Source organism: Coregonus lavaretus, assembly GCF_964263955.1.
Source record: "Coregonus lavaretus genome assembly, chromosome: 23".
NCBI classification, from domain to species: domain Eukaryota; kingdom Metazoa; phylum Chordata; class Actinopteri; order Salmoniformes; family Salmonidae; genus Coregonus; species Coregonus lavaretus.
Genome location: NC_140010.1, coordinates 45715294 through 45739083, shown reverse-complemented (window position 1 = coordinate 45739083; position 23790 = coordinate 45715294). Strand labels below are relative to the sequence as shown.

Genomic DNA, 23790 nt, shown 5'->3' with positions numbered 1-23790 from the left:
GCGTGCGAGATCAAATGCGCTTATACTTGATCACAAATAAATAGCCTGTAGGCTATATGCATGGATGGAAAAGCATACGCAATTGGCCTCCCGAGTGGCGCAGTGGTCTAAGGCACTGCATCGCAGTGCTAGCTGTGCCACTAGAGATCCTGGTTCGAATTCAGGCTCTGTCGTAGCCGGCCGCGACCGGGAGACCCATGGGGCGGCGCACAATTGGCCCAGCGTCGTCTAGGGTAGGGGAGGGAATGGCCGGCAGGGATGTAGCTCAGTTGGTAGAGCATGGCGTTTGCAACGACAGGGTTGTGGGTTCGATTCCCACGGGGGGTATGAAAAAAATATAAAATAATAATAATGTATGCACTCACTAACTGTAAGTTGCTCTGGATAAGAGCGTCTGCTAAATGACTAAAAATGTAAATGTCTTTCCAAGGAAATTAACTTCCTAAATATGACAGGCTATAGTTTAGACTCTGACATTGACTGGAAATTAATATTGATAACACATTTGTGTCTGCCTGCAAACTGTCCCGCTCCTATCAAAGTTATGCAAGATTATTTCGAAACGGTCTTTCTATTTTGTAGGCTATTCGTTATACTTACATTCTGTAGCCTACCTTTCTTCTCTTTTGCTTGGCGTGCGAGATCAAGTGCTCCTATGTGTGGTCTCAATTAAATAGCGTGTAGACTAGGCTATATGGGCAGAGAAGCACGGGCAGTTGTCTTTAACTTCTCAAATATGATAGGCTATAGTTTAGACTCTGACATTGACTGGAATAACACATGATAACACATGTATTTTATTCTGTTTGCAAATCCTCCCGCTCCTAAAAGTTATGCTTTAATCTTGCTCAAGTCAAGTGTCCACTCTCCTATATTTCGACCCCCAACGCTACTATCTTTCAAACTACGTCTAGCCTATATAGCCCAATAATACCGATAGCCTAATATAATGGGCCAAGTCAGAGTCTCTGGTATTTCAACCTATTTCTTAGGCTATATTTTGCACATTTTGATCTTGACTAGGGTGGCAAAATTGTTGGGACCAGGGCTGCAAAGTGAGCTGCGTCTGATACAACTAAAATAACATTACGGGACTGCAGTCAGGTTCGGGGCCAGTTCTTGCGGGAGCGAGTCGGATAAGAAGACTGTGGCAGCGGGCAGGCGCGGCATGAAAAGCAGCAGGAGCTGGATGAAGAAATCAGTCCAGTGCAGACCTCTACTTGAAAGTGCTTCCTCTATCAGCTAGTCCTCTCCTCGGCATCAGCGGCAGCAGACAAACCGTGGAATCTAATTTATCTCCTCCGGCAATTAAGAAAAAAGTAAGGGATAGGGTGGAGAGGAGAAGGACTATTCCACTAGTCCAGGAGGGGAGCATTTGTTTTGAGATTATCAGTGCTTCCACTTGGGGGTATGATGGATAAGCTATTTGACAGGTGAAAGGGTGAAACCATTGAAATAGAATGACTATAATGGTCAATCCCATTCAAGTCAATGTCCTGTGAGTGGCTTCGTCCATTCTAGTAATTATATTTCTACAGTACACATACTGTATGTTAGCATAGAAATCAAATTGCTAGAAGAGGCATTCCCATGGAAGTCAATGTTTGTTGAGGGGCTTTGTCCCTTATAGTAATTCTATTTCTATGCGGAAAAACCACAAGTCCTTTTCCTGACCCGTGAACCAAAGTACTTTGGGGAGGGAAAATGAGAGGACAACTTTGGAAGAAAAGAGGGACCTTGGCAAGGATATCAATTCTGCACGGGTTGGGAGCAGAGGGGGGTGGGGGGGATGATACCACAGTTTGGCAGTGAAGCAATTTACTGTGGAAGACATGCAAGGAGGTAGTTCTAGAGAGGATAGGAGCCAAAACCATTTTGGAAATGTGTAGCACAGTAAGCCTTCAGGGGTGACTGGTGTGGCACACAGTAACCAGGTTTCCATCCAACCATTTCACGCGGATGAATTACCTAACGCATGAAAAAAGTCACGACCGGGCTGATGGAAACAGGAAATAGCACTACAATTTCATAATTGTCGAAAGACAATTTGTTTGTTTGACACAGTGGGATCTTTTTGTGTTGTTAAAATTAATTATGCGAGAAATGGAAACGCCTTTATGCACAAATATTGATATAATAACCATAATAACGAAGTAAACTTTGAGTCACGCGATAATATGTTGTGTGGTCCTCCCACTTCGACTCGGGAAAGCATGCAGTTTATTAGGCTACAGCTGAAATATGATGAACCATCCGTAGAGTTGAAAATGCGATGGAAACCCATTTAACTTGTATTTTTTATTCAGAACATGGAATTTTAACCGCACAGCCTTTTATCCACAACGAGTCAGTTTGATGGAAACATCTCTGGTGGGAAAATGCAGATTTTAGAATATTCGCATGACAATCTGTTGCCAATTTAATAGAAACCTAGCTACAGGTAGGTACTCATTAGCTTGCATCAAATGTTTTAGATTTTCTTCAACTCATGGCAACATGTCTTAATAGACTACACACTGACATGTGTAGTGGCTTACTCAGTTTTTGTGTGGGAGACACACTGATTTAGCTTGTTCTAGGTATTGTGGACAGAAATAAGATGGTCCTTTAAAAAGAGACACTAGCATAAAAACATACAAATGGTGTTGGCAACTACACCACGGTAACAATGGACTGTAAATTCAAATTGCATGTATGCCCCTGGGCCAAACAATGGTGGTTGAATGTGCTGCTCCATGTGTTGTGTGTCAGGTTGGATACCAAGACAAAAAAATATAGAATATCTGTACAAGTGGACCAATAATGCCAGTATTATTTTTATGTATTACTCAAATCAGTACCTAGCAGAGAGCATCAAATAGGGTTGAATGGCGGGAACGCGGTTACCGAGATTTACCACCCAAAACCACTCCCTAATTGTGAAAAACCAGTAAATGATCATTCATTTTATATGAACAGCATGGCATTAAATGATATGCAATGTCTAAATATGGCTTCCCTATGGCCTCTCCACCACCTCATGGGTCTCCCGGTCGCGGCCGGTGGTGACACAGCCCGGGATCGAACCCAGGTAGCCTTTATGTTTATCTGTCGTGCGAAATGTGCAGTAGCCTATTTTATATATGTATTGGAAAACGGCACACTCATTTGGCCATTTTGGGGCTTGGATTCAGTAAATGTCGTTAATGTAGGGCTCATAATTTTCTTTAAATATATGGCTCATGAGGCTCAAGAAGCATCAGGTTTAAACTTTCATGCTGATCAAAGCTCTAATCAAATCCAGACATATTTATATGCTTTATAATGCTTCTGGTTTTGGTGGGAAATATCGGGTTACCTGGGAGAAAAGTGAAAATCCCAGGAAAATATTAAACCCTAGTACTAAACCAGTCACCCCTAACTCAGAAAGGAGAACACCTGAGATGAACCTAATGTCCGTGGGAAACCCTGTAGCGTGAAGATAATGAGTGTGACTCACCCAATCTTCACAGTGTCCAAGGTGTGGCAGGGGGTGCCGTACACGGGCACCTTGCCCATGATGAACATCATCACCTCTGCACGCTGGTAGTCTGGCAGGTTGCCACCAAAGAACCCTGGGTGACCATGGGGTAAATGAATGTGTTAGAAAACTTTGTCTGTTCAATTGTCAAATGATGCAATAATCTTTCTTCGGCACGCTAACTTTAAAGGAATGGCGCATACAGAAGCTATTTCCAATCATACTTGAATATCTTCAATGTGAAGAGCATACCAATTCAGATGCATGTAACTATTGTGTCAACATTAAAGCCACCCTCTGCAATTTCAACAGCCTGATCCTGCCATTTGTTTGCTAACCTAAGGGATGTGGCTGTTAAGTTATATACTTCAAAAATGGAAATGTACTAGCGGCAGTAAAATTGGAAATCAATATATATATATACAGTGGGGAAAAAAAGTATTTAGTCAGCCACCAATTGTGCAAGTTCTCCACCTTAATAAGATGAGAGAGGCCTGTAATTTTCATCATAGGTACACGTCAACTATGACAGAGAAATTGAGGGAAAAAAAACAGAAAATCACATTGCAGGATTTTTTATGAATTTATTTGCAAATTATGGTGGAAAATAAGTATTTGGTCACCTACAAACAAGCAAGATTTCTGGCTCTCACAGACCTGTAACTTCTTCTTTAAGAGGCTCCTTTGTCCTCCACTCGTTACCTGTATTAATGGCACCTGTTTGAACTTGTTATCAGTATAAAAGACACCTGTCCACAACCTCAAACAGTCACACTCCAAACTCCAGTATGGCCAAGACCAAAGAGCTGTTATAAAGAAGAAACACAAAATAACTGTCAATCTCCCTCGGCCTTGGGCTCCATGCAAGATCTCACCTCGTGGAGTTGCAATGATCATGAGAACGGTGAGGAATCAGCCCAGAACTACACGGGAGGATCTTGTCAATGATCTCAAGGCAGCTGGAACCATAGTCACCAAGAAAACAATTGGTAACACAGTACGCCGTGAAGGACTGAAATCATGCAGCGCGCGCAAGGTCCCCCTGCTCAAGAAAGCACATTTACAGGGCCGTCTGAAGTTTGCCAATGAACATCTGAATGATTCAGATGAGAACTGGGTGAAAGTGTTGTGGTCAGATGAGACCAAAATCGAGCTCTTTGCCATCAACTCAACTCGCCGTGTTTGGAGGAGGAGGAATGCTGCCTATGACCCCAAGAACCCCATCCCCACCGTCAAACATGGAGGTGGAAACATTATGCTTTAAGGGTGTTTTTCTGCTAAGGGGACAGGACAACTTCATAGCATCAAAGGGACGATGGACGGTGCCATGTACTGTCAAATCTTGGGTGAGAACCTCCTTCCCTCAGCCAGGGCATTGAAAATGGGTCGTGGATGGGTATTCCAGCATGACAATGACCCAAAACACACGGTCAAGGCAACAAAGGAGTGGCTCAAGAAGAAGCACATTAAGGTCCTGGAGTGGCCTAGACAGTCTCCAGACCTTAATCCCATAGAAAATCTGTGGAGGGAGCTGAAGGTTCGAGTTGCCAAACGTCAGCCTCGAAACCTTAATGACTTGGAGAAGATCTACAAAGAGGAGTGGGACAAAATCCCTCCTGAGATGTGTGAAAACCTGGTGGCCAACTACAAGAAATGTCTGACCTCTGTGATTGCCAACAAGGGTTTTGCCACCAAGTACGAAGTCATGTTTTGCAGAGGGGTCAAATACTTATTTTCCTCATTAAAATGTAAATCAATTTATAACATTTTTGACATGTGCTTTTCTGGATTAAGTTGTTGTTATTCTGTCTCTCACTGTTCAAATAAACCTACCATTAAAATTATAGACTGATCATGTCTTTGTCAGTGGGCAAACGTACAAAATCAGCAGGGGATCAAATACTTTTTTCCCCTCACTGTATCCTCCCTCTGCCCTCTCATCCAGACCTGCGGCTCTCTAACCATTTTACAGCTCTGAGCCCCCTGACTTCACCAAGACCATCCAACGAGGTCCTCTGCCGCTCCCCCGTCTTTCCCACTCCACCTCAGCACCCAGCGCAAGCTCCTCTGAATCTGGTCCTGGTTTACTGAGCCAGCCATCCCCTGGATCATCCCCCATAGCATGTCCCACAGGCTCGCAGCGACCCTCTCGTTGTCCTCCAGTGGTTGCTGTTATAGGGAGCTCCATAGTTATGGATGTAGTGGTCGCAGAAGCAAGGACCCACTGCTTTCTTGGAGCCCGTGTTCATGACATAGATCACAAGGTCCCTACTGTAATGAATCAGCTCCCGAATGCTCAGAGCAGTCATTCATGTTGGTACAAACTACAACAATCTTTAAAGCAATTAAAAGATAACTTCAGAGGGCTCACATACAGGCTAAAAGAGACAGACAAGCGGGTTCTAATTTCTAGGCCTCTACCAGCAATACGTCACGGAATGGGACATTTTCGTTCTCTCCTCTGGCTACACTACTGGATTATAATCCTACTGTTCCTCGATGGATTTGGAGTTCATTTACTATTTTTACTTTTGGGAGAGGCCCAAGTTTTATAAGATGGATGGCTTGAATCGAAATAGGGGCAAAAGTTATCTTGGCCAACATCGAGGAGGCTCTTATGAAACAGCCCAACCTTTGCTAAGGTAATTCTTCCCATTCCCACTATTTCACACTGTTATCATCGTTCTACTACAGATAACCATGTTCCCAGGGGTATTGTCAGTAATAATCTTGTGACCATAAAGTTGAATTCCACTGTTTGCTCCGTTACTGTTAGTCCAATTGGGAAGCCCACTGTGGTAAGCTCGTTCAGTGCTAATATTTCAGATACCATAAATATAGAAACACCAGCTGTTTTCAAATCATGTAGAGGGCTTGGACTATTACATATCAATGTGTGAAGTTTGATGTCAAATATGGACCTTCTCGATATCCAGATATTTTGGTTCTCACAGAGACTTGGCTAAATGGCTCGATCCCGGATAAGGAAATTGACATTGATGACTACATCTTTAGGTGTGACAGACTGAAAAAAGGGGGAGGGGTGGTTATGTATGCAAAATCAACTTGTGTCATCATGTTCTCTAAATATCACTAACACCCAACATTTTAGCTTGTGGTTATAGATGGGGCCATAAGCCAAAATATACATTTATCGGTTGCAGGACTTTACTGCGATTAATCGCATTGTCTGAAAGCGTTCAAAATACACTGAAAACATTGTGGTCCTCTGTAGCTCAATTGGTAGAGCATGGCGCTCGTAACGCCAGGGTAGTGGGTTCGATCCCCGGGACCACCCATACGTAAAAATTTATGCACACATGACTAAGTCTCTTTGGATAAAAGCGTCTGCTAAATGGCATATTATTATTATCATAAAATTGCCTTGAAACTGAACCTAAACTATACTGAAACTAATTTCTCACATAACAGATTAAATAAATGACTGCCACTGACTGGATGTTTTTTGTTTGTAGCACCATTCTCGGTAAACCCTAGACAACGCTGTGTGTGAAAACCGGCGCACCTGACACCGATGATCATACCTGAAAGTTGCTTAGGTCACTCGTCTTGCCCATTCTAATGATTATATAGCTTTATATAGCAAGCCACGGCCACTTGACTCACTGTCTGTAGGAGCCAACAATTTTCGTGAACGTTAGGTGTACCTAATTCGTATTCTAATTGTACCTATAGTATGACCTTCATAAACACAACCAAATGATTATTTTTGTGCTCATATGAAATGTATTAATTATACTGTTAGAATGTTTCAGTCAGAATGACTGCCCATTAGCTTGAAGGGGGGTCCATCGAGGCCCAGTGGTTCCAGTGTTAACAGTACACGGACACACGAAGTTGGGCATATGAATGTTTTGTAATGTGTTTTGTGTGGACCCGAGAAAGAGTAGCTTTCGTGACTAACAGCTAACGGTGATCCAAATAAACAAATGCAATGGGCATGTTAGGGCAACTAACCGATGGTCTGGATGATTGCGTTCTGGACGATGCGCTCCTCGCTCTCCTTGATCCGTCCGGACGAGGACACGCTGGCGCCGGAGTTCCGTCTGGAGTTCTCACCCAGCTCAAAGTCCACGCTCATCCGCAGGTGCTTGAGCAGGGTGTTGAACACCTCCAGTACCGTGGGGCCTGATGACACACACACACACAAAAAGGCACACACACACACACACACACACAAAGTTAGGGACTGCGGTCAACACACCATCTGGTCATCAAAGACTGTTGGATTCTATTATCACATATAAAAGCTTGTAAAACTATACAATCACCAAGGAATACTACACTCCATAGTCTAGCACAGTACAAGAAAACATCACCAGGGTATATAATCCACCATAGTACAGTATACATATGATATAATACATATCATTAGCCTGGTGGAACCAGCCTGATGGCTGCGTTCACCATTTACCAAGTTAAATAGAATGGTGAACGCATCTATCAAGCTGGTTCCACCAGGATAACATATCATATACTGTACACACAGTACAAACATCACCAGTGTATAGAAAGACCCCATCAAATAGGAAATTAGATGGTGCTATTTCCCATTGATTTAGGGTTGCGTCATATCACAAGATGATGTGGGACGTGGACTAGTCTTGACATTTCACCACTTTTGGGGTCTGAAAACATCTGACCAAGTATTTGATTTTAGACAGATGTTTTTGAGTCAAGAAACATAATGGTCCTAATCCTAAACCTAATGATCCATAGAAAGACAACTTGATTTAAATATATGACCAGCACTTGCAAATTAAGTATTTAAGAAATTCATCATACTCAGCAGTCAGACTGACTGCTGACGTCAATAACTCAAATGTATACTTTACTTGCGAGTGCTGGCTGTCTTTTTTATTCAAGTCAGATTAATCCTGGGCTACAGCAACCAAGTCTTACTTAAATAATTTGAGCATGTCAGATTTAGCATTTTCCATAGAAGAACAACAACTACTTGGCCGAGTTATGACCCTAAGACAGAGGACGTGACTAGTTGCATCCTTGGCCTGGTACAGCTCCCCTGATTCACTAGGTCATTGGATGTTACACCTCTAATTTCAAATGTCTATATTATTGTATGCCATTTAGCAGACCATTTTTTTCAAAGTGACTTACAGTACAGTGAGCTCACACATACACTGAGTATACAAAACATTAAGAACACCTGCTCTTTCCATGACAGACCGACCGACCAGGTGAAAGCTATGATCCCTTATTGAGGTCATACTCAGTCTATGTGATCCCTGCAGGAACAGAACCCGCAACCTTGGCATTGCTTGTGCCACTCTCCTCCTAACTGGGACACACAGGAGCAGGTAATGATACAAGTAAACCATGCTCAGTTTGCTTCTCAGTGGTTTAAATCAAAATGACTTTCTCATATTATAAAAACAAAATTGTACAGAAAGGACTACAAGCAGTTTATACATTCCATTTTTTGCACTACTAATGTCACTGTACACCCCAATATATCACAGAAAGAATCACAACAGAAAAACTACAAAATACATGTACCATGTAATTGACACACAGTTTAGCACAGGGGTGGAGGAAGTTGGCATAGTAGTTTACACCATTACTTCAAACATCAATATTGTCCTATAGCTACAAATAGACACCACAACAAATAGACACCAAATCCAAACTTCCACCAATGCAGTTAAAGATCTACCAAAACCCACCCCATTTACAAACAAGAGCAGGGACTGAACTTGAAAAGGTACAGAGTGTGGCTTTAAGACCAAAGAAAAACAGAGCACACACTGTATGTTATACTGTATCTATGGATTTAAAAACGTGTTTGTCCGAAATATAGCTTGGATGGGTTGAAGTTTGGATGGGATATGGTGTTGATAGAAGTTGCCCATAACCACTGGTCCAGGGCCAGATCCATTTTTTAATAGTCAAGGTTAGGATTTGATGTTAGTTAATACGATCACAGATATGTGGTTAGGGGCACACTTCTACCTCCAGCTATGGAGCCCCCTGCAGCCTGAACATACCTAACCAGAGATTTGGTGGGGTTGAGGTTTGGGAGTTTGGGTTAACAGTGTATGCGCTGTTGTATGTATGTTTGTTGGAACGGGTCAGTCCTGTCGAGAGAGCGGTTAATTGGGAGGGCAAAAGAGGGCCAAATAATTGGGTTTAAATAAACATGGGATCAAAGTATCTTCCTCCTCCTAGTCTTCCTCTCCAAACTGAACATCTACTATTAAATCAAGGATAATTAATTCAAAGTGGTGGATAGTATTCTGCCTGCCATCATTACAATAGCAGCACCAAACAAACAACCCCCAAAAGTTAAATGGCTAGCTTGTAGCTATCATACTGATAATACACCCTAAAGCTACATTCTGTGAAAACAGCAAATTTGAGAGTTGACAGCTTAACCAAGCAGTTGTCGACATCAACAAAATAATAATCGTCAAATCATTCCCTATGCATCAATCTACCCATAGACCCATTCATTGACTATATCTAGATCAGCATTTCTCAAACTTGTTTTGTGCCAAGGCATTCCATTAACTAATAAGCAAGCACCCATTAAGAAAATGACTGTAAATCCACATGGATTGATGAGGAATTGCAAAATGGTTGAGAGGGGAGGCAAAAGGAATGGCAAATAAGTCTGGCTGCACAGCCATTTGGAAAACGTACTGTACAAAAATATACTACACTAAAGAATTATAGTAAAAAGCTTTGGAACACTTTAAATGAATGGGGATCCGTAATAACCACAAATAGCCTTCTTCCTCTGGGGACAGCTTGGGAAAAAAGAAAACGGACAATCGTTTTTATTAAAAACACAAATTTTTGTATGCATTTTCCCTATGATATCTCATAACACATAGAATTGTTTAAGATAGCTTGATGGTCCATGTTATTACTATTTGATGTCTTTTTTAGGATCAGCTGGGGGCGGCAGGCAGCCTAGCGGTTAGAGAGGCGAGCCAGCAACCGGAGGGGTGCCAGTTCGAATCCCGGGTCTGATGGGAAGAAATCTGGTGGGAAGTCAGCTGGCAACTGGAGGGTGGCTGGTATCAAATTCTAGATGCCATTGCCTGCCGTTGTGCCCTTGAGCATTTAACCCCCACAACAACAGCTCGCCGGGCCCCAGTCTGGCAGACCCCCAGACCCCCGCACCTCTCTAAAATCTGTCTTTTGGAGTGGTTGGGTTAAAAGCGGAAGTCAAATTTCAGTTGGCCCTTGCGTGCAATTGACCAATAAAGTGATCTTAATCAGAAACAAAAATGTAAAAAAATATAATGAAACTTAAGAATTTACACTTGCTGCCATTATTTCAATACATATAAATAACACACATTAGTATTCAGACCCCTTGACTTTTTCAAAATGTTGTTATGTTACAGCCTTATTCTAAAATTGATTAAATTCTTTTTACCATCAATGTACACAAAATACCCCATAATGACAAAGCAAAAACAGATTTTTAGACATTTTTGCTAATTTAATAAAAAAATAAAAAATAAATGCACATTTACATAAGTATTCAGACCCTTTACTCAGTACTTTCTTGAAGCACCTTTGGCAGCGATTACATCATTGAGTCTTCTTGGGTATGACACTACAAGCTTGGCACACCTGTATTTGGGGAGTTTCTCCCATTCTTCTCTGCGTTGCTGCACAGCTATTTTCAGGTCTCTCCAGAGATGTTCGATCGGGTTCAAGTCCAGGCTCTGGCCGGGCCACTCAAGGACATTTAGAGACTTGTCCCAAAGCCACTCCTGCATTGTCTTGGCTGTGTGCTTAGGGTCGTTGTCCTGTTGGAAGGTGAACCTTCGCCCCAGTCTGAGGTCCTGAGCGGTCTGGAGCAGGTTTTCATCAAGGACCTCTCTGTATTTTCCTCTGTTCATCTTTGCCTCGATCCTGACTCCAAGTGGGATTTCATGTGCCTTTTACTGAGGAGTGGCTTCCATCTGCCCACTCTACCATAAAGGCCTGATTGGTGGAGTGCTGCAGAGATGGTTGTCCTTCTGGAAGGTTCTACTATGTCCACAGAGGAACTCTGGAGCTCTGTCAGAGTGACCATTGGGTTATTGGTCATCTCCCTGACCAAGGCCCTTCTCCCGCGATTGCTCAGTTTGGCTGGGCGGCCAGCTCTAGGAAGAGTCTTGGTGGTTCCAAACTTTTTCCATTTAAGAATGATTGAGGCCACTGTGTTTCTGGGGACCTTCAATGCTGCAGACATTTTTTGGCACCCTTCCACAGATCTGTGCCTTGACACAATCCTGTCTCTGAGCTCTACGGACAATTCCTTCGACCTCATGGCTTGGTTTTTGCTCTGACATGCACTGTCAACTGTGGGACCTTATATAGACAGGTGTTTGCCTTACCAAATCATGTTCAATCAATTGAATTTACAACAGGTGGACTCCAATCAAGTTGTAGAAACATCTCAAGGATGATCAATGGAAACAGGATGCACCTGAGCAAAATTTTGAGTCTCATAGCAAAGGGTCTGAATACATATGTAATTAAAGTATGTTTTTGTTAATACATTTGCAGACATTTCTAAAACTATTTTTTTCGCTTTGTCATCATGGGGTATTGTGTGTAGATTGCTGAGGATTTTTTATATTTTTTATCAATTTTAGAATAAGGCTGTAACGTAACAAAATGTGGAAAAGTCAAGGGGTCTGAGTACTTTCCGAAGGCATTGTACGTAAATAACCTCGGTTCAATGAACTAAGATGCGTATTCAGTGGATTGAGACAAATCCTGTGCAATCAGTAGGACTTTGTCATGAGGGATATGCTGCGGACTGGCAGGCATTCCTCCGCAGACCTGGGTTTGAGAAAGGCTGATCTAGATGACTCAAGTAATTGCAAGAAACATTTCACCGTGAGCCATCAATCTGCCATGTCAACAGCCTGATCCTCAGCTGTTTATTATCAGTTATACCATATCCATCTCTCTAACAATCTACCTATCCATCCATAGAGCCTATGTATCTATGTGACTCATCTGACAGACTACATCGTGAGTGGGTCCCAAATGGCACCCTGTTCCCTATATAGTGCACTAATTTTGACCAGAACCCTATGGGCCCTGTCAAAAGTAATGCACTGCAAATGGAATAGGGTGCCATTTTGGACGTAACCTGTTGTGAGTCACTAGAGGCACTTCCCAAGCCAACTCACCGACAGAGCCTTTGGCTGCTATGGCGACCGTCTCCAGGAGGACCTGCACGATGCCGGCCCTCATGCGGGGGGTGTTCTTGTTGTGCGTGTCCAGGTGGCCCAGGACCTGCTGGATGACGTGGTGGGAGTGTTGGGCCTGGGAAAGACAGCAGGAGACGAAGATATAAATACTTTATTGTCGACACAGAGTTTGGAAGCTAGGGTTAACTGCTGCAGCACTCCTGGAGCAGATTGAGAGGTTAATGCCTTGCTCACGGGCACAAAGGCAGGAAAGGCAGGGGTGAGGTTTGGGAGGGTTGGGGGAGCAGTCAGTCTAATCTGTTGAGCTAGAGTTCAACACAATAAACATATTTACCTTTATGAACACTTGTATTTCATTTGTCCTTTTTTATTTCCCCGTTTTCAAACACAAACAATCAGCAACAATCAATGTCCACACTACATCCAAAAATGGACAGGTGGATGGACAAACAGACATACCATTTCACTCACAGAGACAAAGACGCTGGGATGTTCTCTCCTGCTATTGAGTGGACAGACAGGTGGACGGACAGATGCACAAAGACAGATGGACATGCAAAGACACACAGACAAAGACCGACAGAGACAAAAACAAAGACAGGTGGACAGACAGGCGGACAGACAGACAGGCAAATAGACAGATCCTCTGTAGCTCAGCTGGGTAGAGCATGGCGCTTGCAATGCCAGAATTGTGGGTTTGATTCCCGGGACCACCCATACGTAAAATATATGCAGACGTGATTTAGTCACTTTGGATAAAAGAGTCTGCTAAATGGCATATATATTTTATTATATTATTACAGACGTATGGAAAGTTTATCTTGCTGACAGACATACAGATACACAGTTTCTCTCTCAGACAGACAAAGACAGACCAGACACTGTCACTCTCGCCAAGACACTAAAACCCAGACTAGGATTAGGGCTGACCCCGAGTGCTGCTCAAACAAAGCTCTTAAAACACACGACACACCTCGGCTCGAGCCCCATCGATCGTCTCTTATCTGGCAGAGCCACCTAGGGTCACCTGGGGACTCCGGGCTGGCCGGCCAATTAAAAGAACAACAGAAAGAGATTGAAAAGGAGAGGAGAGCCAGACACATCTGAGGGGCAGTGAGACGTCAAGGGGTGTCCCTTGGGTTAGACGGGGATAGACTGTAGTGTCTCTGTCTGTGAGTGAGTGATGAGTGAGTGAGTGAGTCAGTCAGTGAGTGAGTGAGTGAGTGAGTCAGTGAGTGAGTGAGTCAGTGAGTGAGTGAGTGAGTGAGCGAGCAAGTGAGAGATGTGTGTGAACCAAGAGGGTTGTGGGTATATGATATACTGCATGTGTACATGTGTGGCACTACGGAGATTGAGGTAATTTTGGGGTTAACATGAGTGTTGCAGTTGTGAAATTTAGTGACTTAAGTTTGAATACTGCAGTAGGCTAACATCATACCTGTGTGGACTGTGTGTGTGTGTGTAATCTAGTCTGAGATGTGGGAATAGCTTGTTCTCACAAATCAAAAAGCGATAGTATGCAAAAGAGTGAACCGAACCCAACACTTCACTTCTTCAGGAAGTGATGCTCTCATGCAGAACTACCTGAATACACAGACACACCTCCATTTTGCTTGAGTGCTCTCACCGATTCCACTTCTGGCACCAATGTAGCCAACATACAACAGCCCCCCCCCCCCCACGGGCCAATTATTTACAACAATTGAAACTCAAACGGGACAGGAGATATGCTTGTTCAAAGTTTCGTCAGTGGTGTCTAAAATATCACGTGTGACTAACATACAAACGGACAGAGACAGATCCATAATCCCCCCCTCTGTTTCCATCGAAGGGGACAATGAAGGGAGTTTTAACAAATGTAAAGTAAAAGCAAGAGAGCTACAATCCAAATTTGACACCACACTAAGTAGACAATGAGGTAAACTAACCACCAGTGGTGGAAAAAGTACTCAATTGTCATACTTGAGTAAAAGTAAAGATACTTTAATAGAAAATGACTCAAGTAAAAGTGAAAGTCACCCAGTAAAATACTACTTGAGTAAAAGTCTAAAAGTAAATGGAATTGCTAAAATGTACTTAAGTATCAAAAGTAAAAGTATAAACCATTTCAAATTCCTTTTATTAAGCAAACCAGACGGCACAATTTTCTATTTATTTGTATTTACGGATAGCCAGGGGCACACTCCAACACTCAGACATAATTTACAAACAAAGCATTTGTGTCTAGTGAGTCTGCCAGATCAGAGGCAGTAGGCATGACCAGGGATGTTCTCTTGATAAGTGTGTGAATTAGACAATTTTCCTGTCAAAATGTAACGAGTACTTTTGGGTGTCAGGGAAAATGTATGGAGTAAAAAGTACATTATTTTCTTTAGGAATGTAGAGAAGTGAAAGTAAAAGTTGTCAAAAATATAAATAGTAAAGTAACGATAACCCAAAAAACGATTTAAATAGTACTTTAAAGTATTTTTACTTAAGTACTTAATACCACTGCTAACCACTTAAGACACAATTTAAATGTTACCCAATAGGTTAAGTGTTTCCCAATACGCTAAAATGCTATGACTGGAGAACCCACCTGTATGGAGTACATGATGATCCGGAAACAGGAAACAGCAAACTCGTTGGGGTCCCACAGCCGGTGGTTGTCTAGATGCCTGGAGAGGGAAGAACACAAAGGAAACACATTGCAATTACGTTATAGTACTGCACATAACAAAAGGGACAACAAACTCGATTGTATTGGGGCGATGAATTCGAAGTGGTACACTAGTATGGACACTGAAATGTAGCCCATAGGGCTCTATTCAGGAGGGTGAAACATTACACATATAAACATGACATAACAGAACATTAGGAAAGTATTGCAAGCCCTGCAATAGACCCCCTGTCCAGGGAGTGTACTTGTACATCATGCTGCCTCACACCACAGGAACAGGAGATAGACTCCTGCCCTACGAGCCGTTTTGACTCAAATAAGGCTTTAATAAAAGTTGTAGTGCCTGAAATATATGAATGCATTTTTCATGTAATTGATCATGCTCATGTATTCTTTGAAGAATCTCAAAAATAAAATATATTTTGATTTGTTTAACACTTTTTTGGTTACTACATGATTCCATGTGTCATTTCATAGTTTTCATATCTATATCTATCTATCTATCTATCTATCTATCTATCTATCTATATATATATATATATATATATATATATATATATATACACACACACACACACACACACACACACACATACAGTGGGGAGAACAAGTATTTGATACACTGCCGATTTTGCAGGTTTTCCTACTTACAAAGCATGTAGAGGTCTGTAATTTTTATCATAGGTACACTTCAACTGTGAGAGACGGAATCTAAAACAAAAATCCAGAAAATCACATTGTATGATTTTTAAGTAATTAATTTGCATTTTATGGCATGACATAAGTATTTGATACATCAGAAAAGCAGAACTTAATATTTGGTACAGAAACCTTTGTTTGCAATTACAGAGATCATACGTTTCCTGTAGGTCTTGACCAGGTTTGCACACACTGCAGCAGGGATTTTGGCCCACTCCTCCATACAGACCTTCTCTAGATCCTTCAGGTTTCGGGGCTGTCACTGGGCAATACGGACTTTCAGCTCCCTCCAAAGATTTTCTATTGGGTTCAGGTCTGGAGACTGGCTAGGCCACTCCAGGACCTTGAGATGCTTCTTACGGAGCCACTCCTTAGTTGTCCTGGCTGTGTGTTTCGGGTCGTTGTCATGCTGGAAGACCCAGCCACGACCCATCTTCAATGCTCTTACTGAGGGAAGGAGGTTGTTGGCCAAGATCTCGCGATACATGGCCCCCATCCATCCTCCCCTCAATACGGTGCAGTTGTCCTGTCCCCTTTGCAGAAAAGCATCCCCAAAGAATGATGTTTCCACCTCCATGCTTCATGGTTGGGATGGTGTTCTTGGGGTTGTACTCATCCTTCTTCTTCCTCCAAACACGGCGAGTGGAGTTTAGACCAAAAAGCTCTATTTTTGTCTTATCAGACCACATGACCTTCTCCCATTCCTCCTCTGGATCATCCAGATGGTCATTGGCAAACTTCAGACGGGTCTGGACATGCGCTGGCTTGAGCAGGGGGACCTTGCGTGCGCTGCAGAATTTTTTCCATGACGGCGTAGTGTGTTTCTAATGGTTTTCTTTGAGACTGTGGTCCCAGCTCTCTTCAGGTCATTGACCAGGTCCTGCCGTGTAGTTCTGGGCTGATCCCTCACCTTCCTCATGATCATTGATGCCCCACGAGGTGAGATCTTGCATGGAGCCCCAGACCAAGGGTGATTGACCGTCATCTTGAACTTCTTCCATTTTCTAATAATTGCGCCAACAGTTGTTGCCTTCTCACCAACCTGCTTGCCTATTGTCCTGTAGCCCATCCCAGCCTTGTGCAGGTCTACAGTTTTATCCCTGATGTCCTTACACACTCTCTGGTCTTGGCCATTGTGGAGAGGTTGGAGTCTGTTTGATTGAGTGTGTGGACAGGTGTCTTTTATACAGGTAACAAGTTCAAACAGGTGCAGTTAATACAGGTAATGAGTGGAGAACAGGAGGGCTTCTTAAAGAAAAACTAACAGGTCTGTGAGAGCCGGAATTCTTACTGGTAGGTAGGTGATCAAATACTTATGTCATGCAATAAAATGCAAATTAATTACTTAAAAATCATACAATGTGATTTTCTGGATTTTTGTTTTAGATTCCGTCTCGCACAGTTGAAGTGTACCCCTATGATAAAAATGACAGACCTCTACATGCTTTGTAAGTAGGAAAACCTGCAAAATCGGCAGTGTATCAAATACTTGTTCTCCCCACTGTGTGTGTGTGTGTATATATATATATATATATATATATATATATATATATATATATATATATATATATATATATATATATATATATATATATATATATATATATACACACACACACACACAAACACATATATACACAGCTGTGGAAACAATTAAGAGACCACTGCACATTTTTCTTAAATCAGCATCTCTACATGTATGACAGCCATTCCATTCCAGTGTCTGTTGAATTCCAACACAGGCACACCTCATTCTACTGAATTAGGTACTGATTAGGTGATCACATGAACCAAATCTTATTTAACGAGGAAAAATATAAAAACCACTGCTGTGGTCATCACTACCCTCTTGCAATAAGACCAGCTGGATGGCAAAAACAGTGCTAATAGTACCTAAAAAGTAATATTAATCAAAAAAGAACTATTGACCATGCCAAAAGAGTTGAAAAGGAAAGTTTTGAGTGAGGAAAAGAAGGGTTCAATTCTGGCATTACTGGCAGAGGGATACAGTGAGCGTCAGGTTGCTTCCATCCATAAAATTTCAAAGACAGTGGTTCATAAGAACAAGGTCAAGCAGCAGACATTGGGGACAACAAAGCTACAGACCGGCAGAGGCCGAAAACGACTCTACTGACCGGGATGACCGCCAACTCATTCGAATGTCACTCAACAACTGAAGGATGACATCAAGTGACCTACAAAAAGAATGGCAAACGGCAGCTGGGGTGAAGTGCACGACGAGGACGGTTCGAAACAGGCTCCTAGGGGCAGGGCTGAAGTCGTGCAAAGCCAGAAAAAAGCCCTTCATCAATGAAAAGCAAAGAAGAGCCAGACTGAGGTTTGCAAAATACCATAAGGATTGGAACGTAGAGGACTGGAGTAAGGTCATCTTCTCTGATGAGTCTAATTGTCAGCTTTGCCCAACACCTGGTCGTCTAATGGTTAGACGGAGACCTGGAGAGGCCTACAAGCCACAGTGTCTCACACCCACTATGAAATTTGGTGGAGGACCGGTGATGATCTGGGGGTGCTTCAGCAAGGCTAGATTCGGGCAGATTTGTCTTTGTGAAGTACGCATGAATCAAGCCACGTACAAGGTTGTCCTGGAAGAAAACTTGCTTCCTTTTGCTCTGACGTCTGTAGCCATGAAGTGCTTCGAAAGGCTGGTCATGGCTCACATCAACAGCATTATCCCAGAAACCCTAGACCCATTCCAATTTGCATACCGCCCCAACAGATCCAAAGATGATGCAATCTCTATTGCACTCCACACTGCCCTTTCCCACCTGGACAAGAGGAACACCTATGTGAGAATGCTATTCATTGACTACAGCTCAGCATTCAACACCATAGTGCCCTCAAAGCTCATCACTAAGCTAAGGATCCTGGGACTAAACACCTCCCTCTGCAACTGGATCCTGGACTTCCTGACAGGCCGCCCCCAAGTGGTAAGGGTAGGTAACAACACATCTGCCACACTGATCCTCAACACGGGGGCCCCTCAGGGGTGCGTGCTCAGTCCCCTCCTGTACTCCCTGTTCACCCATGACTGCATGGCCAGGCACAACTCCAACACCATCATTAAGTTTGCCGACGACACAACAGTGGTAGGCCTGATCACCGACAACGATGAGACAGCCTATAGGGAGGAGGCACTACAGAGGGTAGTGCGTACGGCCCAGTACATCACTGGGGCCAAGCTTCCTGCCATCCAGGACCTCTATACCAGGCGGTGTCAGAGGAAAGCCCTCAAAATTGTCAAAGACTCTCTCTGCTACCGCACGGCAAGCGGTACCGGAGTGCCAAGTCTAGGTCCAAAAGACTTCTCAACAGCCTCTACCCCCAAGCCATAAGACTCCTGAACAGCTAATCATGGCTACCAGGACTATTTGCACTGCCCCCCCCCCACCCCATCCTTTTACGCTGCTGCTACTCTGTTAATTATTTATGCATAGTCACTTTAACTCTGCCCACATGTACATATTACTTCAACTACCTCAACTAGCCGGTGCCCCCGCACATTGACGCTGCACCGGTACCCCCCTGTATATTTAGCCTCCCTACTGTTATTTTATTTTACTTCTGCTCTTTTTTTTCTCAACACTTTTTTTGTTGTCGTTTTATTTTTACTTTTTTGTTAAAAATAAATGCACTGTTGGTTAAGGGCTGTAAGTAAGCATTTCACTGTAATGTCTGCACCTGTTGTATTCGGCGCATGTGGCCAATAAAATTTGATTTGATTTGACATTGTTCCCCATTGGGTTTTCCAGGAGGACAATGTGCCTTGCCACACAGCCAGGTCAATCAAGGTGTGTATGGAGGACCACCAGATCAAGACCCTGTCATGGCCAGCCCAATCTCCAGACCTGAACCGCATTGAAACTTCTGGAATGTGATCAAGAGGAAGATGGATGGTCACAAGCCATCAAACAAAGCCGAGCTGCTTGAATTTATGCACCATGAGTGGCATAAAGTCACCCAACATCAATGTGAAAGACTGGTGGAGAGCATGCCAAGACACATGAAAGCCGTGATTGAAAATCAGGGTTATTCCACCAAACATTGATTTCTGTACTCTTTCTTAGTTAAAACATTACTATTGTGTTGTTTAAAAATGAACATGAACTTATTTTCTTTGCATTATTCAAGGTCTGACAACACTGCATCTTTTTTGTTATTTTGACCAGTTGTCATTTTTTGAAATAAATGCTCTAAATGACAATTTTTGGGGGGGAATTTGGGAGAAATGTTGTCAGTAGTTTATAGAACAAAACAAAAATGTTATTTTTACCCAAACACATACCTATAGATAGTAAAATCAGAGAAAGCTGTGTTATATATATATATACACATACACACACATATATATATATATATATATACAGTGAGGGAAAAAAAACATTTGATCCCCTACTGATTTTGTACGTTTGCCCACTGACAAAGAAATGCTCAGTCTATACTTTTAAATGGTAGGTTTATTTGAACAGTGAGAGACAGAATAACAACAAAAAAATCCAGAAAAACCCATGTCAAAAATGTTATAAATTGATTTGCATTTTAATGAGGGAATTAAGTATTTGACCCCCTCTCAATCAGAAAGATTTCTGGCTCCCAGGTGTCTTTTATACAGGTAATGAGCTGAGATTAGGAGCACACTCTTAATGGGAGTGCTCCTAATCTCAGTTAGTTACCTGTATAAAAGACACCTGTCCACAGAAGCAATCAATCAATCATATTCCAAACTCTCCACCATGGCCAAGACCAAAGAGCTCTCCAAGGATGTCAGGGACATGATTGTAGACATACACAAGGCTGGAATGGGCTACAAAACCATCGCCAAGCAGCTTGGTGAGAAGGTGACAACAGTTGGTGCGATTATTCGCAAATGGAAGAAACACAAAATAACTGTCAATCTCCCTCGGCCTGGGGCTCCATGCAATATCTCACCTCGTGGAGTTGCAATGACCATGAGAACGGTGAGGAATCAGCCCAGAACTACACAGGAGGATCTTGTCAATGATCTCAAGGCAGCTGGGACCATAGTCACCAAGAAAACAATTGGTAACACACTACGCCGTGAAGGACTGAAATCCTGCAGCGCCCGCAAGGTCCCCCTACTCAAGAAAGCACATATACAGGCCCGTCTGAAGTTTGCCAATGAACATCTGAATGATTCAGAGGAGAACTGGGTGAAAGTGTTGTTTTCAGATGAGACCAAAATCGAGCTCTTTGGCATCAACTCAACTCGCCGTGTTTGGAGGAGGAGGTATGCTGCCTATGACCCCAAGAACACCATCCCCACCGTCAAACATGGAGGTGGAAACATTATGCTTTGGGGGTGTTTTTCTGCTAAGGGGACAGGACAACTTCACCGCATCAATGGGACGATGGACGGGGCCATGTACCGTCAAATGTTGGGTGAGAACCTCCTTCCCTCAGCCAGGGCAATGAAAATGGGTCGTGGATGGGTATTCCAGCATGACAATGACCCAAAACACACGGCCAAGGCAACAAAGGAGTGGCTCAAGAAGAAGCACATTAAGGTCCTGGAGTGGCCTAGCCAGTCTCCAGACCTTAATCCCATAGAAAATCTGTGGAGGGAGCTGAAGGTTCGAGTTGCCAAACGTCAGCCTCAAAACCTTAATGACTTGGAGAAGATCTGCAAAGAGGAGTGGGACAAAATCCCTCCTGAGATGTGTGCAAACCTGGTGGCCAACTACAAGAAACGTCTGACCTCTGTGATTGCCAACAAGGGTTTTGCCACCAAGTACTAAGCCATGTTTTGCAGAGGGGTCAAATACTTATTTCCCTCATTAAAATGCAAATCAACATTTTTGACATGCTTTTTTCTGGATTATTTTGTTGTTATTCTGTCTCTCACTGTTCAAATAAACCTACCATTAAAATTATAGACTTTCTTTGTCAGTGGGCAAACATACAAAATCAGCAGGGGATCAAATACTTTTTTCCCCCTCACTGTACATACATACATATACATATACATACAGTTGAAAAATGTATGTACTCACTAACTGTAAGTCGCTCTGGATAAGAGCATCTGCTAAATGACAAAAAATTACAATAATTTGTAAATACACCTTAGCCAAATACATTTAAACTCAGTTTTTCACAATTCCTGACATTTAATCCTAGTAGAGATTCCCTGTCTTAGGTCAGTTAGGATCACCACTTTCTTTTAAGAATGTGAAATGTCAGAATAATTGTAGAGAGAATTATTTATTTCAGCTTTTATTTCTTTAATCACATTCCCAGTGGGTCAGAAGTTTACATACACTCAATTAGTATTTGGTAGCATTGCCTTTAAATTGTTTAACTTGTGTCAAATGTTTTGGGTAGCCTTCCACAAGCTTCCCACAATAAGTTGGGTGCATTTTGGCCCATTCCTCCTGACAGAGCTGGTGTAACTGAGTCAGGTTTGTAGGCCTCCTTGCTCGCACATGCTTTTTCAGTTCTGCCCACACATTTTCTATAGGTTTGAGGTCAAGGCTTTGTGATGGCCACTCCAAAACCTTGACTTTGTTGTCCTTAAGCCATTTTGCCACAACTTTGGAAGTATGCTTGGGGTCATTGTCCATTTGGAAGACCCATTTGCGACCAAGCTTTAACTTCCTGACTGATGTCTTGAGATGTTGCTTCAATATATCCACATAATTTTCCTTCCTCATGATGCCATCTATTTTGTGAAGTGCACCTGTCCCTCCTGCAGCAAAGCATCCCCACAGCATGATGCTGGCTACCCCCTTTTTCCTCCAAACATAACGATGGTCATTATGGCCAAACAGTTCTATTTTGTTTCATCAGACCAGAGAACATTTCTCCAAAAAGTACGATAGTTGTCCCCATGTGCAGTTGCAAACTGTAGTCTGGCTTTTTTTATGGCGGTTTTGGAGCAGTGGCTTCTTCCTTCCTTATACCAATTCTGGTACATCACTTTTGCCATGGTCTATCACATTACACTTTGTGGTCACAGTCCCCATCATAATGATAGTTAATATACAAAAACAATAACATTTAGAAATACAATAAATAATTGTATATATTTGTATACATTTGTTTTATGGATGATAGAGTTCCATAAATACATATGGTTCACTGTCAATTAGAAACACAATTCACAGAACAGCACAGACCAGCATCTCATCACTCCACAAATCCAGAACCATCCTCAAAGCCGGACGAATCAATAAAGACATCACACACCCACTGTATGACTAGTATCAACTGCTATATTCCGGCCGAAGACTAAAAATTCCAGTATGAAAGACTAAGAAAACAATCTATGCACTCACTATTGTAAGTCGGTCTAGATAAGAGCGTCTGCTAAATGACTAAAATGTAATTTAAAAAATGTGGTTAGACAGGAGCTCATGGTGTGCCAGCAGGCTTGAAACAGCATATATACTCCCTCACTGCCTGGTCCTTCATGGGACGCTGAAACTGGCTAGAGAATGGTGGAGGTGATTCCAGGATCCTGGGATAAACCACAGCTTTCACTATTTTGGCAGCATAGTCTGTAAAGAAAATAATAAACAGGCATTTCAACACTATTGGCAGACTGTAATAAAATACCATTTTTATTTTTATTATTTTTAAGAATTTAAAGAAATCTTCCCGTAGGTGGGTTTGGTCTTCACAGGCCAAATTGTGTATCCACCCTTCTTGGCCTTTGGGAAGGAGAGTACTTGAGCAGGTTGTCTTTTGTCACT

At 42.5% G+C, this 23790-nt stretch overlaps 1 protein-coding gene across 2 annotated transcripts in view; it reads right to left on the bottom strand.

Moving 5' to 3' along the window:
* efr3a (EFR3 homolog A) overlaps window positions 1-23790 on the bottom strand; it is a 289375-nt gene that overhangs the window by 80458 nt on the left and 185127 nt on the right. For both annotated transcript variants that reach the window (XM_084139708.1, XM_084139709.1), the window contains exons 9-12: window positions 15284-15362; window positions 12685-12820; window positions 7478-7648; window positions 3479-3593 (exon numbers count right to left, since the gene is read on the bottom strand). In XM_084139708.1, coding sequence (XP_083995834.1) covers window positions 3479-3593; window positions 7478-7648; window positions 12685-12820; window positions 15284-15362 — 501 coding nt within the window. The remainder of the gene's footprint in view (window positions 1-3478; window positions 3594-7477; window positions 7649-12684; window positions 12821-15283; window positions 15363-23790) is intronic.